The following is a 17231-nucleotide window of genomic DNA, read 5'->3' as shown; positions in this document are numbered from 1 at the left end:
ATCCCTAGCTGAGAATCTCTATGAAATTGGTAATTCACTTTCTAAGGAAAGCTTGTTTTCTATAGTGGGATCTCATTGGGTATACTACTCATACTTCATGGTAAGACCAATACCCAGGAATAGTTGTCCAACACAAAATGAATTGAACAGTATTTTTGTACAACTTTTGCCTCATAGTTTTGTTTGTATATATTTTGTCTCATTGGTCTTTTGCTTGCATATTTTGTTTTCTGATTACGTTTTTATAGGGTTTGTGTGGGGAATGGCTCTTGTCTTTTGTATGTATGTGTGTTTTTTCAAGTGTGTTTTTTAAGAGAGAAAAAGGAAGTTCATGGTGTTGACTGGTTAGGGATGTGGGGAGGTTATGGGAGGGGTTGAGAAAGGAAAAAGCATTATCTAGGGTTCATAGATTCACCAGCCCTGGGTGGGTAATTATGTTTAAAGTAGCAGGCATGAGTTCTTTTCTATTGAGTGAGCCTTAAGTCTAATTGGGTGGCCACTTGTTACCATCAAGATATAAATGCTACTATTACACCTTCAGAGATACCTTGTATCTTTATATTTAATGCAAGTATTAATATAGTTACACTTGGAATTACCCATTTATTATTAATTTCCTTATAAAATTGTGTCTTTCCTTTTTGTTTCTTTTTTCAAATTTATTTATTTATTTTTATTTAAACTATTATTTATTTACTTAATTATTACTTGTTTTATTTCTTATCCACAGTTTTCCCTCCTTCCTCTCTTCCCAGTCCCTTCCCCATACCCCACTATGTTCTCACTTCTCAATCCATTCCTCCACTGTTTCTGTTTAGGAAAAGGGAGGTTTCCCATGGTTATAAACAAAACATGGTATATCAAGTTGCAGTAAGACTAAGTAAGCATCTACTCATTTATAAGGTTGGGCAAGGCGAACTAGTATGGGGAGTAGACTCCCAAATGCCAGTAAAAGAGTTGAAGACATTTCCTGTTCCCACTCCTAACAATAGTGGATATGTAGCCTGAACTGGCTATCTTCTATGACCAGATTGGTATATAATCCAAGTGTCATCAGAGAGCTTCACCCAGCAACTGATGGAAGCAGATACAGAGCCAGGGCCTTTTTTAAAATTCTTTTTTATCTTATATGAATAAATAAAATATTTTAATATTTAGCCTATACCTAGTTGATGAAAATTAATATAAAAGTTTTATGAGTGTTAGGATCTTCATGTGTAAATATATAAAAATGATACCCATTATTTTATTTTATATGATAACTTAAAATTAATAGAAAATAAAATTTCTTATATCTCGATATATCTTCCTAAAATGACATATGAGCAAAAGATTCTAAAAGTTTCATTAGGGAGGAATGACAGCTTATCTACAAACAGATAGTAGAGTAGCATCTATCTACGAACAGATAGTAGAGTAGCATCTATCTACGAACAGATAGTAGAGTAACATCTATTTACAAACAGATAGTAGAGTAGCGTCAGGCTTCTTATATAAAAATCTGAATGGTAGAAAACAATGCCAGTGACCCTTCAAAATTCTATTTTTTTTTTTTTTTGATTTTTCGAGACAGGATTTCTCCATAGCTTTTGGTTCCTGTCCTGGAACTAGCTCTTGTAGACCAGGCTGGCCTCGAACTCACAGAGATCCGCCTGCCTCTGCCTCCCGAGTGCTGGGATTAAAGGCGTGCGCCACCACCGCCCAGCCCCTTCAAAATTATAAAGGAAGAAATCTTTTGACTCACAACTCCAAAACAGATTTAAATATATAAAATGTATATAATATTTGCATAAAATCTTTGATAATTTTATTCACACATACAATGTACTTTGATATTAACCCCCACTCTTCTTCCTAAATCCTCTAAAATCTACTCCCAACTCTCCATGCCCTCCAGTCCTTCTTTCTTTTAAAAAAATCATCCATTGAGCCCAATTTATGCTCTCTATATAGTCTTGCATAGAAGCTATCTCCTCCAAGCTGTAAGCCAGAGGTGTCTCAGAGATGGTTAAAATAATATAGGCTATTACTATTGTTATTGCTTGCCCACCAAACTTGATAGTGTAGCCCTATTACTAAAGACAATACAAACACTAAATACAATACATGGAGAAATAAGGTTCATAGTGACTTTTTCCTTCTGGGTAGCATTCATAGGCCCAGAAAGTACTTTGAAGGCTTCTTACAGTTGTGAACCCTGTGAACAACAAATATGACCAGCATGGCAAGAAGTATCAGTAGGTACAAAAGTGGCACAAATGTTATGGAGATAACCTACTATTTTCTGGTTGGATTTAAGGCCTGCTCCATAGGAGGAAACAGATGTTTGCTACTTTGGGGAACTCATCTCTTCTAGAACTAAACCTACTACCATTTTGCTAAGTAGACGTAGTAGAGAACTTTCCTCTAAATTCCTACTTTTATGCCCATAGGAGTGCCACTGTCAGACCAGGTCAGAGAGGTTTCTGTGGGAGTGGAGGGTGGTTAGTGCAGAAACTCGCAGCTGCTCAATGTGCAGAGAGGAAGAGCCTATGGAACGCTCTTCCACAAAGGGCACATCTACAAGACACTGACCCTCAACGCTCAAGGACCACTGCAGAAGAGGAAGCTGAAACGCATTGTTAAAAAGAAAACAGTATTTTCCTGGTTTGTTTTTATTGTTGTTGTTGTTTTGTTTTTTGCTTTTCAATGGGTGCATTGTGGAGGTTAGCTAATAAACACTGCATTTTTATACTTGAAGTCTTTACTTGTTTTATCCCTTTAATTAAATGTGGACCTAGTTACTTCATAAAGTTAAATTAGTTGGGATAAATTTGGTATACTTTTCTCCTTGCTATTTTCTTAAATTGTGTGAGTCACAGCCTAATATATTTATTTCTTCAACTATGATACTGCCCTTTGCTGAGCTCTACCCTATGGCTTATATTACAGAGTGTGGTTTTCGTTTTGTTTCTCAATTCTAGCTGGTGGCAACACAATGGTCTCAGTCCTTTGCGAACTTATCAGCCTGGTGCTTTACAGTGAATATGATTTTTAGGTGATAAATTGGAACATTTCAAGGAAATATCTCACATGTTTCCCTACTCTTTGTGAAAATGGTTTTGTGCTGCCTGTCGTTCAGTCGGAAAACTGCTGATTCATGGGTGCTATCCAACTTACTAGTGGTTTAAACTAAGGAAGTAATAGACTACTATAGGAAGTATATACTCAGGAAACAATAGACCACTCCTTTTCATTTTTCTTCAGCTTTAGTGAGATACAATTGACAAGTAAGAAATATATATGTATTCAGATTATACAGTTGTGGTGTTTTGATGTTTGTGATGTTTTGTGTGAAATCTACATTACTATAGCATAGATGGATGCAGACAGTTGTGAGAAATTTCCCTTTTACTTCTGACATCATAAAGCTTGCCTTTTATTTATTCTGTGTAAACTTAGTTGTTTGTTTAAAAATTGCTCCAAATTCTCTGGCCTCTGTTGGTTGTCATTGTTCTGTTTTTTTTTTTTCATACATTATTACAAATTTATTTGCAACCAATATCTGCAACCAGTATTATAGTAGCTCACAGTAATGCTCCCTGGAGTTTCAGGTGGAGTTCTCTGCTAGAGCCAAGGGCTTTCACCAGGCTGAAGTTTCGTCTGCAATTTCGTATTCTTTCAAGTGCAAACTTTTGCAGGTGTGGCCTGAATGCTCTGCTGCCTAGGTGATCATCAGCTGGGCTGCAAGGGTGGGTGTGCATTCGGGTCCCAGATTTCTGCTTCCTTTACCAATTGACCTCACCCATCTTCAAAGCCATCCACAAAAACCTATGTGTCAAACACTTCTCAGTTAAAAATTTCTCTTAAAAAGAAGCCTAATGTTTTGACTGTTTAATTTTTAAAAACCTTCATTGTACACAGGGCTGTGTTACATGAAGGTATTTCTAATTCCATAAAAGTATATATTGTATTTGGGGTATATTCCCTCCAAGCCCCCCTCATCATGATGCTGGGAACACAATTTCTCCCTTTCCCCTTCTCTTAGTTGCCTTTGTTCCCATGGATAATTTTGCCTTATTATACATACATGATTTCATGTGTTTATGCAACAGCTAGGAACCACATAGTTCTGTTATAGAGGACCCAAGTTCTGTTCCCACTACCCCAGTTGGGTGGCTCACAACCTCCTGTAACTCAAGATTGAGGAGTTCTGATTCTTTTTTCTGGAATTCCCAAGTATTTGCATTCATGTATACACATAACCACAGGCAGAAACACACTACACACATGAAAACAAATCTTTGAAAAACAAAAGAAAATGACCCTCTCTCCCCTGTCAACCATTAATTGGGTTTAAATCCTCAGTGGGAAGTGGGGCCCTGTGAGACTTTCCACATTCTAGGACATGGTGTTGAGAAACCCAATCTTGTGACGAAACTCTGTAGGTAATCTCAGGTATTATACATTCAAGAATCTGGCAGCCATGCCATTCTCAGGAGTTAGTATTACATACACCACACAGATCCACCAGTTTCTCTGTCTTTTACATTCTTCCTGTCTTTCACAGTGTTCCCTGAGCCTTGGAAAGTGTAATACAATGATTCTTGAAGAGCCGACATTTAATAGTCATTTATTCTCAGTTCTTGGATTAGTTATAAGTTTTTCATTACTTAAGCAAACTGACTTAAATGCATCCTGAAAATCCTTTTAAAGCATCCTTGCTTCAGTCACTGTAAAGAGAATTATAGGGCTGCAAGGGATTACATACTACCGTGTTTTAATTGACTTGGGTCTCTGTTGCTCATTTCTTTTTGTGCAAAGTTATAGCTGCCTGTTTCCTTGGTGTTGTATTTGAAATTTTACTAATTGAAATGATATGAGACCTATAATAGGATTTTCCTTCCCCAGAAAGAACCTTCTGTTTATAATAAGTACCTGTGGGTAGACTATTTCAAGAGCAGCTTTAAATGTTGCATTTGTCTAGACACCCAAGACTACTTGTGGCTTGTTTACCCTTGGTGCCATTTATACTGAGGATATAGCCCTTTGGAGTCCATCCTTAGAGTAGGTAGTAATTGATCCAATCTATTCATCCTGTTAAGGCTCTGAGATGTGACCTTTTCCCCTATTACCTCAAGATATTGACAAAAATATAAGCTATTTCAGGAGCTGTTTCTTTCATATTACGAGAGAAAATGTCAATGATGCCTTAGGAAAAAAAAAGACAAGCTAATTTTCATGGAATGTGCACTGAATGACAGAATTAAAGGAAGACATGGAAATAAAAAGGAAACCTCAAGATTTTTGAGGGTGCTTGGGATGATGATAAACAGGGCTGACACATAACGGCTTAGTGAGTTACCTATGATACTAGTGGTATTTTCATTAGCCATTCTCAGAAAGAAACAAAATGAGCATTAAAAAGGAGAACATTTTCAAGAAGAAATTAATGCCTTTGATCTACAGTGCAATCATTTTGACAAGTGTTAGAAGATTTGAAATTTATTTGCTTATAAAATTAAGAACAATATAAACTTTACAGTTGATGACTTAAATGAAATATATTTTATACTTTTTTAAATTAGATTTTGTGAAAATATTATGGGTGTGGATATTTTTCCCTGCATATAATTATGTGGCTGGTGTTCAGGGAGATCAGAAGAGGGCATCAAATCCTTTGGAACTAGAGTTATGGATGGCTGTGAGCTGCTACAATGTAAGTGCTGGGAATTAATCTGTCTAGGAAATTAAAGTCATGAAATTGTCAGGTAAATGGATAGAGCTAGAAACAATATCTTGAGTGGGTTTATCCAGATCCAGACACACATTCCCTGTTTTCGCACAGATGTGAATGTTAGCTGTTAAGCTTTAAATATGTTTATTTCAAACTGAATAAGTACAGAGATTAGATCATGTTGTGTGTGTGTGTGTGTGTGTGTGTATGTGTGTGTGTGTGTGTGTGTGTGTGTGTGTATGTACAGGCAAGCAGGTATGTATGTGTTTGTGTATGTGTGTGTATGTTTTTTGTTTGTTTTTTTCCTCTCTTGGAGTGTTTTATTTGTTTTAATTTGGGTTGTTTTTCTGGAAGAAAGAAAGAACATTAAGTTGGATGGGAAAGACTTGGGAAGAATTGGGAGCAGGAGGGAAGAGCATATGATCAAAATATTGTTTGGAATTTTTAAAGCAAAAAAATTAAAATTAAAAATGAATATAAATAAAAATGCACAGTAATTCAATAGAGCGTTATTAACAACAGAAAGCTGAGAAAGTAATCTGTTTTTAATATTTATTTTTATTTTTGTTTATGTGTATGTATGTATATTTCTGTTAGTGTCCATGAACTTGAACACAGGTAGTTGACAGTGGAAGGCAGAAGAAGGCATTGGTTCTCCTGGAGTTGGCATTACAGATGGCTGTGAGGCTTCCTCCATGTGTGCTGGAAACCCAGCGTGGGTCCTCTCTAAGAACAGCAGCCACTCTTTTTTTTATTGATATTTATTGAGCTTTACATTTTTCTCTACTCCCCTCCCTGTCTCTCCCCTCCCCCTTCAATCCTCCCTCAAGGTTCCCATGCTTCCAATTTACTCACGAGATCTTGTCCTTTTATACTTTCTACTTCCCATGTAGATTATATCTATGTAAGTATCTCTTGGTGTCCACATTGTTGTCTAAATTCTCTGGGATTGTGGTTTGTAGGCTGGCTTTTTTGCTTTATGTTTAAAAACCACCTATGAGTGAGTACATGTGATAATTGTCTTTCCGTGTCTGGGTTACCTCACTCAAAATAATATTTTCTAGTTTCATCCATTTTCCTGCAAAATTTAAGCTGTCATTATTTTTTTCTGTTGTGTAGTACTCTATTGTGTACCACATTTTTCTTATCCATTCTTCAATCGAGGGACATTTAGGTTGTTTCCAGGTTCTGGCAATGACAAACAAAGCTGTTATGAACATAGTTGGACACCAAAAGATCACATAATCCAATAAAAAATGGAGTACAGGCTTAAACAGAGAACTCTCAACAGAGAAATCTAATATGGCTGAAAGACACTTAAGGAAATGTTCAACATCCTTAGTCATCAGAGAAATGCAAATCAAAACAACTCTGAGATTAAATCTTATACCTGTAAGAATGGCCAAGATCAAAAACACTGATGACAATTTATGCTGGAGAGGTTGTGGGGAAAAGGGAACACTTCTGCAATTGCTGGTGGGAATGCAAGCTGGTACAACCCCTTTGGATGTCAGCGTGGCGATTTGTCTGAAAATTAGGAAACAACCTTCCTCAAGACTCAATAATACCATTTTTGTGTATATATCCAAAGGATGTTCAATTGTGCCAGAAGGACATGCACTCTCTTTTTTTTAAAAAAAATATTGATTTTATTAATCTATAAATATTTCTCTTCTCCCCTCCCTTCCTCTCCCCTCGCCTTCTACCCTCTCCCATGGTCCCCATGCTCCAAATTTACTCAGGAGATCTTGTCTTTTTTTATTTCCCATGTAGATTAGATCCATGTATATCTCTCTTAGGGTCTTTTTTGTTGTCTAGGTTCTCTGGGATTGTTAATTGTAGGCTGATTTTTCTCTGATTTATGTCCAAAAACCACTTATGAATGAGTACATGCAATATTTGTCTTTCTGAGTCCGTGTTACCTCATTCAATATGATGTTTTCTAGCTCTATCTATTTGCCTGCAAATTTCATTATTTTTTTCTGCTGTTTAGTATTCCATTGTGCAAATATACCACATTTCCCTTTTCCATTCTTTGGTGAAGGGTCATTTATGTTGTTTCCAGCCTCTAGCTATGACAAACAATTCTGCTATGAACATAGTTGAGCACATGTCCTTGTGGTATACATGAACATCCTTTGGGTATATACCCCAAAGTGGTATTGCTGGGTCTTGAGGAAGGTTGTTTCTTAATTTTCTGAGAAATCGACATACTGATATCCAAAGTTGCTGTACCAGTTTGCACTCCTACCAGCAATGCAGGAGTGTTCCCTTTACCCCAATCCTCTCCTGCATAAGCTGTCATCCGTGTTTTTGATCTTGGCCATTCTTACAGGTGTAAGATGGAATCTCAGAGTTGTTTTGATTTGCACTTCTTTGATGAATAAGGATGTTGAGCATTTCCTTAAGTTTGGATTCCTCTGTTGAGAGTTCTCTGTTTAGGTCTGTACTCCATCTTTTTTATTGGATTATTTGTTCTTTTGATGACCAATTTCTTGAGTTCTTTGTATATTTTGGAGATCAGCCCTCAGTTTGATATAAGGTTGGTGAAGATCTTTTCTCATTCTGTAAGGCAAAGAGCAACCACTCTTAAATATTGCACCATCTCTCTAACCCCAGGAAGCAATCATCTTTTATTTATTTTTTGAAATTCAATTTGTTTTGTATAAAAATTGTGTGCAATCAGTTACATATAAATACACATTCCAGTTTTATAGTCAGGAGCATATAAATTCAAGATGGCCAACTGACATTTTACTGTTAAAAAGAAACACAACAACCCAACATTCATATTCAAGTTTCATTGAATATATATATATATATATATTTAAAATGTGAAAAGCATTTTTTCACCAGTCATAGCAAAATACATATATACATATTTATAAAGAAGGCATAAGCTATTTCCAATATTACATGGTTTTGTTTGCTGAATGCAAACACCAGCCAAGAGAATAAAAATCAGTTTCCCAAGAACAGTGTTTTATATTTTGGTTGAAAGAGTCTTACTATGTAGCCTAGGCCACACTCACGCGTGGGAACTAAAAATCTTCCTGTCTCAGCTGCATAGGCCTTGGGTGCTCATTACAACACAAACTTATTTCTGGCAGATTTTTCAAGAGGTGGTTGCTAGGTAACTGTAGACCCCTTAATAAAGACTGTGGCATCTTGATGTTCTTTTCATACTGGTACTCTTGGAAAAAGGTGGCTCCGTCTTTGAGGGGAAGTGTATTTAGGTTTGTAAGAACTCAGGCTATACCCTGGCCACTTTCCGGAATTCTTTTGTGTGGGTCTTGGGGCACTGCATCTCACACCAGCTGATGGGAACCATCTGGACACCCGATTCACTGTGGGCTACCACTAACCCTAACTCATTTTCAGCAGTGCTCAGCAAGTAATTGGACTGTGTGTCACCTAGGGAGATAACTTTGGCCAAAACTATGTCACCTGGGCAGGAAACTCTTGTAAATTTCAACCTTGTCTTTTTCAGTTGCTCGGATATCTTCCTTGCGGATAGTTCCTCGAAAAACATTTTTTTTATTTTTATTTTTTTATTGAGAAAAGGAAAAAAAAATCCGCCTCCTCCCAACCTCCCATTTCACTCCCCCTCCTACCACCCTTCTCCCACTCTCCCAAAACTCCTCTCCCCCTCCCTCTCCAGTCCAAAGAGCAGTCATGGTTCCCTGCCTGTGGAAAGTCCTAGGTCCGCCCCCCTCCGTCCATGTCTAGGAAGGCGAACATCCAAACTGGCTAGGCTCCCACAAAGCCAGTACATGAAGTAGGATCAAAACCCCGTGCCATTGTCCCTGGTTTCTCATCAGTCCTCATTGTTCGCCATGTTCAGAGAGTCCGGTTTTATCCCATGCTTTTTCAGTCACAGTCCAGCTGGCCTTGGTGAGCTCCCATTAGATCAGCCCCAATGTCTCAGTGGGTGGGTGCACCCCTCGTGGTCCTGACTTCCTTGCTCATCTTCTCCCTCCTTCCGCTCCTCATTGGGACCTTGGGAGCTCAGTCCAGTGCTCCAGTGTGGGTCTCTGTCTCTATCTCCATCCATCACCAGGTGAAGGTTCTATGGTGATATGCAAGATATTCATCAGTATTGCTATAGGATAGGGTCATTTCAAGTTCCCTATCCTCAGCTGCCCAAGGGACTATCTGGGGACATCACCCTGGCCTCCTGGGAGCCACTCTACGGTCAAGACTCTTGCCAACCCAAAGGTGGATCCCTTAACTAAGAATTGTGTTTCTGTGCTCCCCTGTCCAACCTTCCTTTATCCCAATCCTCCTGTTTCCCCAAGTTCCCCCTCCTTCCCTTCTCACTTTTCTCTCCCCATCTCCCCTTACCCTCATCCCAACCCACCCCCAAGATCCCAATTTTCTCCCCTGCTATTTTGTCTACTTCCCACAGACAAGAGGATAACTATATGTTTTTCCTTGGGTTCACCTTCATACTTAGCTTCTTTAGGTTCACCAATTGTAGTCTCCGTGACCCATATTTATGGCTAGGAAGCAATTATGAGTGAGTACATCCCATGTTCAACTTTTTGGGTCTGGGTTACCTCACTCAGGATAGTGTTTTCTATTTCCATCCATTTGCATGAAAATTCGAGAAGTCATTGTTTTTTTACAGCAGCGTAGTACTCTAATGTGTATATATTTCATACTTTCTTCATCCATTCTTCCATTGAAGGACATCTAGGTTGTTTCCATGTTCTTTCTATTACAAATAATACTGCTGCGAACATAGATGAACAAATGCTTTTGTCATATGATCGGGCAACTCTTGGGTATATTCCCAAGAGTGGTATTGCTGGGTCCAGGGGTAGGTTGATCCCGAATTTCCTGAGAAACCGAAACACTGATTTCCACAGTGGTTGCACAAGATTTCATTCCCACCAGCAATGGATGAGGGTACCCCTTCCTCCACAGCCTCTCCAGCAAAGGCTATCGTTGGTGTTTTTGACTTTAGCCATTCTGACAGTTGTATGATGATATCTCAAAGTTGTTTTGATTTGCATTTCCCTGATTGCTAAGGAGGTTGAGCATGACCTTAAGTGTCTTTTGGCCATTTGAACTTCTTCTGTTGAAAATTCTCTGTTCAGTTCAGTGCCCCATTTTTTAATTGGGTTAATTAGCATTTTAATGTCTAGTTTCTTGAGTTCTCTATATATTTTGGAGATCAGACCTTTGTCTGTTGCGGGGTTGGTGAAGATCTTCTCCCAGTCAGTAGGTTGCCTTTTTGTCTTAGTGACAGTGTCCTTTGCTTTACAGAAGCTTCTCAGTTTTAGAAGGTCCTATTTGTTCAATGTTGCCCTTAATGTCTGTGCTGCTGCGGTTATACCTAGGAAGTGATCGCCTGTGCCCATATGTTGTAGGGTATTTCCCACTTTCTCTTCTATCAGGTTCAGAGTGTTCGGGCTGATATTGAGGTCTTTAATCCATTTGGACTTGAGTTTTGTGCATGGTGATAGATATGGGTCTATTTTCATTCTTCTACAGGTTGACATCCAGTTGTGCCAGCACCATTTGTTGAAGATGCTTTCTTTCTTCCATTGTATACTTTTAGCTCCTTTATCGATAATGAGGTGTTCATAGGTTTGTGGGTTAAAATCCGGGTCTTCTATACGATTCCATTGGTCGACTTCTCTGTTTTTATGCCAGTACCACACTGTTTTCATTACTGTAGCTCTGTAATAGAGTTTGAAGTCAGGGATGGTAATGCCTCCAGAAGATCCTTTATTGTATAGGATTGTTTTGGCTATTCTGGGTTTTTTATTTTTCCATATAAAGTTGATTATTGTCCTCTCAAGATCTGTGAAGAATTTTGATGGGATCTTGATGGGGATTGCATTGAATCTATAAACTGCCTTTGGTAGTATTGCCCATTTTTACTATGTTGATCCTCCCAATCCAAGAGCAAGGGAGGTCCATCCATTTTCTGGTATCCTCTTCAATTTCTTTCTTCAATGCCTTATAGTTCTTGTCAAATAGATCTTTCACTTCCTTGGTTAGATTTACCCCAAGATATTGTATGCTGTTTGTGGCTATCGTGAAAGGTGAACCTTCTCTGATTTCCCTCTCTGCTTCCATATCCTTTGTCTATAAGAGGGCGACTGTTTTTTTGGAGTTGATCTTGTATCCTGCCACATTACTAAAGGTGTTTATCAGCTGTAAAAGTTCTTTGGTGGAGTTTTGGGGGTCGCTTATGTACACTATCATATCATCTGCAAATAACGAAATTTTAACTTCTTCCTTTCCAATCCGAATCCCCTTGATCCCATTATGTTGTCTTATTGCTATTGCTAGAACTTCAAGCACTATATTGAAGAGGTATGGCGAGAGTGGACAGCCTTGTCGTGTTCCTGAGTTTAGCGGGATGGCTTTGAGTTTCTCTCCATTTAATTTGATGTTAGCTGTCGGCTTGCTGTATATAGCTTTTATTATATTTATGTATGACCCTTGTATCCCTAATCGCTTCCATCTTTTATCATAAAGGGATGTTGAATTTTGTCAAATGCTTTTTCAGCATCTAATGAAATGATCATATGTTTTTTTTTCTTTCAGTTTATTTATATGCTGGATTACATTGATAGATTTAAGTATGTTGAACCAGCCCTGCATCTCTGGGATGAAGCCTACTTGATCATAATGGATAATTTTTCTAATGTGTTCTTGGATTCGGTTTGCCAGTATTTTGTTGAGGATTTTTGCGTCGATGTTCATGAGTGAGATTGGCCTGTAATTCTCTTTCCTGGTTGAGTCTTTGTGTGGTTTTGGTATCAGAGTAACTGTAGCTTCATAAAAGGTATTTGGTAATGACCCTTCTGTTTCTATATTGTGGAATACATTAAGGAGTATAGGTATTAGGTCTTCTTGGAAGTTCTGGTAGAATTCCACATTGAAACCATCTGGTCCTGGGCTTTTTTTTTGGTAGGGAGGTTTTTGATAACAGCTTCTAATTCTTTGCGACTGACAGGTCTGTTTAGATTGCTCACCTGGTCCTGGTTTAATTTTGGTATATGGTATTTTTCTAAAAAAGTGTCCATTTCTTTAACATTTTCCAGTTTTGTGGCATACAGGCTTTTGTAGTAAGATCTAATGACTCTCTGAATTTCCTCTGTGTCTGTGGTTATGTCCCCCTTTTCATTTCTGATCTTATTAATTTGCGTATTCTCTCTCTGCCGTTTGATTAGTTTTGATAGGGGTTTATCAATCTTGTTGATTTTCTCCAGGAACCAGCTATTTGTTTCATTGATTCTTTGGATTGTTTTCTGTGTTCCTATTTCGTTGATTTCAGCCCTCAGTTTGCTTATTTCCAGTCTTCTACTCCTCCTTGGTGAGTCTTCTTCTTTTTTTTCTAGAGCTTTCAGGTGGGCTGTTAAGTCTCCAATATGTGCTTTCTCTGTTTTCTTTAAGTGGGCACTTAGTGCTATGAACTTTCCTCTCAGGACTGCTTTCATAGTGTCCCATAAGTTCGAGTATGTTGTTTCTTTATTTTCATTGAATTCAAGGAAGACTTTAATTTCTTTCTTTATTTCTTCCTTAATCCAGGTATGGTTCAGTAGTTGACTGTTCAGTTTCCATGAGTTTGTAGGCTTTCTGGGGGTAGCATTGTTGTTGAATTCTAACTTTAATCCATGGTGATCTGATAAGACACAGGTGGTTACTAATATTTTTTTTTGTAACTGTGTAAGTTAGTTTGTTACCGAGTATGTGGTCAATTTTCGAGAAGGTTCCATGAGCTGCAGAGAAGAAGGTATATTCTTTCCACTTTGGGTGGAATAATCTATAGATGTCTGTTAAATCCATTTGCTTCATTACCTCCATTAATTCTCTAATTTCTCTGTTAGGTTTCTGTCTGATTGACCTGTCCATTGGTGAGAGAGGAGTGTTGAAGTCTCCTACTATTAGTGTGTGCGGTTTGATGGCTGCCTTGAGTTTTAGTAATGTTTCTTTTATGTACGTGGGTGTTTTTATATTAGGGGCATAGATATTCAGGATTGACACTTCATCCTGATGAATTGTTCCTGTTATGAGTATAAAATGTCCCTCTCCATCTCTTCTGATTGATTTAAGTTTGAAGTCAACTTTGTTAGAAATTAGTATGGCCACACCTGCTTGTTTCTTAGGTCCATTTGCTTGATAATCCTTTTCCCTGCCCTTTACTCTGAGTAGGTGCCTGTCTTTGTGGTTGAGGTGTGTTTCTTGTAAACAGCAGAATGTTGGATCCTGTTTTCGTATCCAATCTCTTAGCCTGTGCCTTTTTATAGGTGAGTTGAGCCCATTGACATTAAGTGATGTTAATGACCAGTGGTTGTTAACTCAGGTCACTTTTTTAAAAAATTTATTTATTAAGGATTTCTGCCTCCTCCTCACAACCGCTTCCCATTTCCCTCCCCCTCCCCCGACCAAGTCCCCCACCCTCATCTGCTCGAAGTGTAATCAGGGTTCCCTGACCTGTGGGAAGCCCAAGGACTCCCCACCTCTATCCAGGTCTCATAAGGTGAGCATCCAAACTGCCTAGGCTCCCACAAAGCCAGTATGTGCAGTAGGATCAAAAACCCACTGCGATTGTTCTTGAGTTCTCAGTATTCCTCATTGTCCGCTATGTTCAGCTAGTCCGGATTTATCCCACACTTTTTTAGACGTAGGCCAGCTGGCCTTGGTGAGTTCTTGATAGAACATCCCCATTGTCTCAGTGTGTGGGTGCATCCCTCGTGTTCCTGAGTTCCTTGCTCGTGCTCCGTCTCCTTCTGCTCCTGATTTGGACTTTGAGATTTCTGTCAGGTGCTCCCATGTGGGTCTCTGTCTCTGTCTCCTTTCATCGCCTGATGAAGGTTAATACTCATGAGGATGCCTATGTGTTTGTCTTTGGATTCACCTTCTTATTTAGCTTCTCTTTTAGTAGTAGGGTTTGTGTGTTTCCCTTCTTTGAGTTGCGCTGGTGAAGGGTCTCTAGATGTCTGAGTTATTGTGGTCATTGTTGGACTCCTTGGTTAGTGATTTTCCTTCTATTATTTTCTGTAAGGCTGGATTTGTGGCTACATATTGTTTAAATTTGTTTTTATCCTGGAAAATTTTGTTTTCTCCATTTATAGTGAATGAAAGCTTGCCTGGGTATAGTAGTCTGGGCTTGCATCCATGGTCTCTTAGTTTTTGCAGTACATCTATCCAGGACCTTCTGGCTTTCATGGTTTCCATAGAGAAGTCAGGTGTAATTCTGATAGGTTTACCTTTATAAGTAATTTGGCCTTTTTCCTTTGTGGCTCTTAATATTAATTCTTTATTCTGTATGCTTTGTGTTTTGATTATTATATGGCGAGGGGATTTTTTTTTTTTTTTGATCCAGCCTATTCGGTGTTCTGTAAGCTTCTTGAACCTTCATAGGTACATCTTTCTTCAGGTTGGGAAAGTTTTCTTCTATAATTTTATTAAGTATATTTTCTGTACCGTTGAGCTGCACTTCTTCTCCTTCTTCTACTCCAATTATTCTTAGGTTTGGTCTTTTTATTTTGTCCCATATTTCCTGAATGTTTTTTGATGAGAGTTTGTTAGACTTGCTGTTTTCTTTGATCAGTGTGTTTATTTTCTCTATGTTATCTTCAGAATCTGAGATTCTTTCTTCTATCTCTTGTATTCTGCTGGTTATACTTGTTTCTGTAGTCTCTATTCGTTTACCTAGATTTTCCATGTCCAGCCGGCCCTCTGTTTGTGTTTTCTTCTTTGCCTCCATTTCAGTTTTCAGGTCTTGAACAGTTTCCATTATCTGCTTGATTGTTTTTCCTTGGTTTCCTAGGGTATCATTCACTGATTTATTCAATTCCTCGAACTTTCTGTTATACTTCTCATCCATTTCTATAAGGGCATTTTTTACATGCTGTTTAAGGGTGTCAATCACTTTCATGAAGTCAATTTTTTCTACTTCTTCTTGATTAAGGTGTTCATGTCCTCCTGTTGTGATGTCGCTGGCTTCTGGTGGTTTCATGTTGTTTTTCAGATTGTTGGGTGAATTCTAGCATTGGTGTCTGCCCATCTCTTCCTCCCAATACTCCCCTATGGATCTTCTTTTACAGGGTCAGGTCTTCTTGCACACTGATGTACCTTCCCAGTGATGTCACTCCCCAGTGATGGTTCTCCTGGTGTCCTGATCGGATCTCCTTGCTGCTTGGTTAGCTTGCACACAAAGGGCCCACCCTGCTTGCTGCAGGCAGGCTATGGAGACAAAGGAACTACCGCCCTCCCTTTTGCCCTCCTGATTTGGGTTCGGTCCCAGCGCCCTAGCAGGCTGAGCTGGGAGGTGCTATGCCACCAAAGAGGGGAGGGAGGGAGTGAGGGAGAAAGACAGGGGGTAGGGGCTTCTGGATGTAAGCTGGGTCTTATAGGAAGAGAGAGGAGGTATTGGGCAGTATAGCCCCTTCAGGATGAACAGGAAGTTGAGGGGGGATGAGGAACGTCTGAGTTCCCTGATCCCCACTGTCGCCACACTCACTCACCGCAATGATGTCTCTTGCGGTGCCCAGATCGAAACTCCGTGCTGCTTGGGTACCTCGCACACAAAGGGCCCACCCTGCTTGCTGCAGGCAGGCTATGGAGACAAAGGAACTACCACCCTCCCTTTTGCCCTTCCGATTCGGGTTCGGTCCCAGTGCCCTTGAAAAGCATTTTTTAGTGGTGTGGAACCCACATACAAGATGTGTACTTTGGCAAAATGTGAGTTGATGCTAAAGACCTTACAGGTGATAACAGCTCCTACATCTGGAAGTAGCTGGGACTCTGTTTCTCTCATCACAGACACCACAGGAAGCACGCCATTCTCACTGGTCTTTGTCAGGCAGCCCGCCAGTGACGAAAAGATGTAGCCATGCTGGGTGTAGGTGCTGCTCCTGGGGCTGCCTTCCTCCAAGTTACACAGGCGTTCACTAGGGATGCAGTACCTCACAGGTGGTGCCATGCTTGTCCCTGTCCAAAACCCGGATGAAAAACTATATATGGGTTTTTATTTAAGTATTTTAGAGTTTAGAGTTTCACACATGAATATCTTGTATTTACAACATTTACATCCTTCCATCTTCCCTACAACTCCTTCAATATTCCATAAACCCCTTAGAATTCCTGACCATTTCTCTAATAATTGTATTTTTTGAGTGTGTGTGTTTGTGTGTGTGTGTGTGTGTGTGTGAGAGAGAGAGAGAGAGAGAGAGAGAGAGAGAGAGAGAGAGAGAGAGAGAGAGAGAGACATTCTGATTCCATCTAGTGTTTAGTGTTGCTCATATGTTTATGTGTCTTCAACTGAGGACTTGGAAATAGATACCTGGAAATAATGGATTCTCCCTTCTTCAGTAGCCATTGACTTGTGACACTTTCTCCATCCATGCTCGCTTGTTGACTGAATGATGGTTAGGCAGATCTAGTTTAGACCACCATGCTATTTAGATTTTTCGAGTGCACTGTTTGTCATGTCTAGAAGACACTATATCACAGCAAGCATCCAGGTTTTCTGCCTCTTAAACACTCC

The 17231-nt window shown here is 39.2% G+C and overlaps 1 protein-coding gene across 4 annotated transcripts; it reads right to left on the bottom strand.

Annotated features, from left to right (window-relative positions):
• Positions 1-8896: 8896 nt before the first annotated feature.
• Positions 8897-16667, bottom strand: LOC121437363 (exosome complex component CSL4-like). 4 transcript variants are annotated; one of them, XM_041637242.1, is made up of 3 exons: positions 16375-16667; positions 9193-9244; positions 8897-9070 (listed from the first exon to the last, which is right to left on the bottom strand). In XM_041637242.1, the coding sequence occupies exons 1-3, from the start codon at positions 16665-16667 to the stop codon at positions 8897-8899; spliced, it is 519 nt and encodes a 172-aa protein (XP_041493176.1). The 4 variants fall into 4 exon arrangements, with proteins under 4 accessions (XP_041493176.1, XP_041493175.1, XP_041493178.1 ...); XM_041637241.1 differs by having other exon boundaries at positions 8915-9142; positions 9177-9244; XM_041637244.1 differs by lacking the exon at positions 9193-9244 and having other exon boundaries at positions 8915-9175; positions 16405-16414; positions 16512-16667.
• Between the last annotated feature and the right edge of the window lie 564 nt (positions 16668-17231).

This window comes from Microtus oregoni, unplaced genomic scaffold (assembly GCF_018167655.1).
Source record: "Microtus oregoni isolate MIOR12 unplaced genomic scaffold, Mior012 000052F_001, whole genome shotgun sequence".
Taxonomy (NCBI): domain Eukaryota; kingdom Metazoa; phylum Chordata; class Mammalia; order Rodentia; family Cricetidae; genus Microtus; species Microtus oregoni.
This window is presented reverse-complemented; position numbering and strand designations above follow the sequence as displayed.

Bases quoted from the DNA above. Each gene is read 5' to 3' on its own strand.
- LOC121437363 (XM_041637241.1), bottom strand. From the start codon at position 16,667: ATGGCACCACCTGTGAGGTACTGCATCCCTAGTGAACGCCTGTGTAAC. The intron at 9,245-16,374 runs TTTTCAAGGGCA...TAAAAAAAATGT, and splicing joins TCCACACCACTAAAAAATGC to TTTTCGAGGAACTATCCGCA. The intron at 9,143-9,176 runs GTTTCCTGCCCA...TTTTGGCCAAAG, and splicing joins CAAGGTTGAAATTTACAAGA to TTATCTCCCTAGGTGACACA.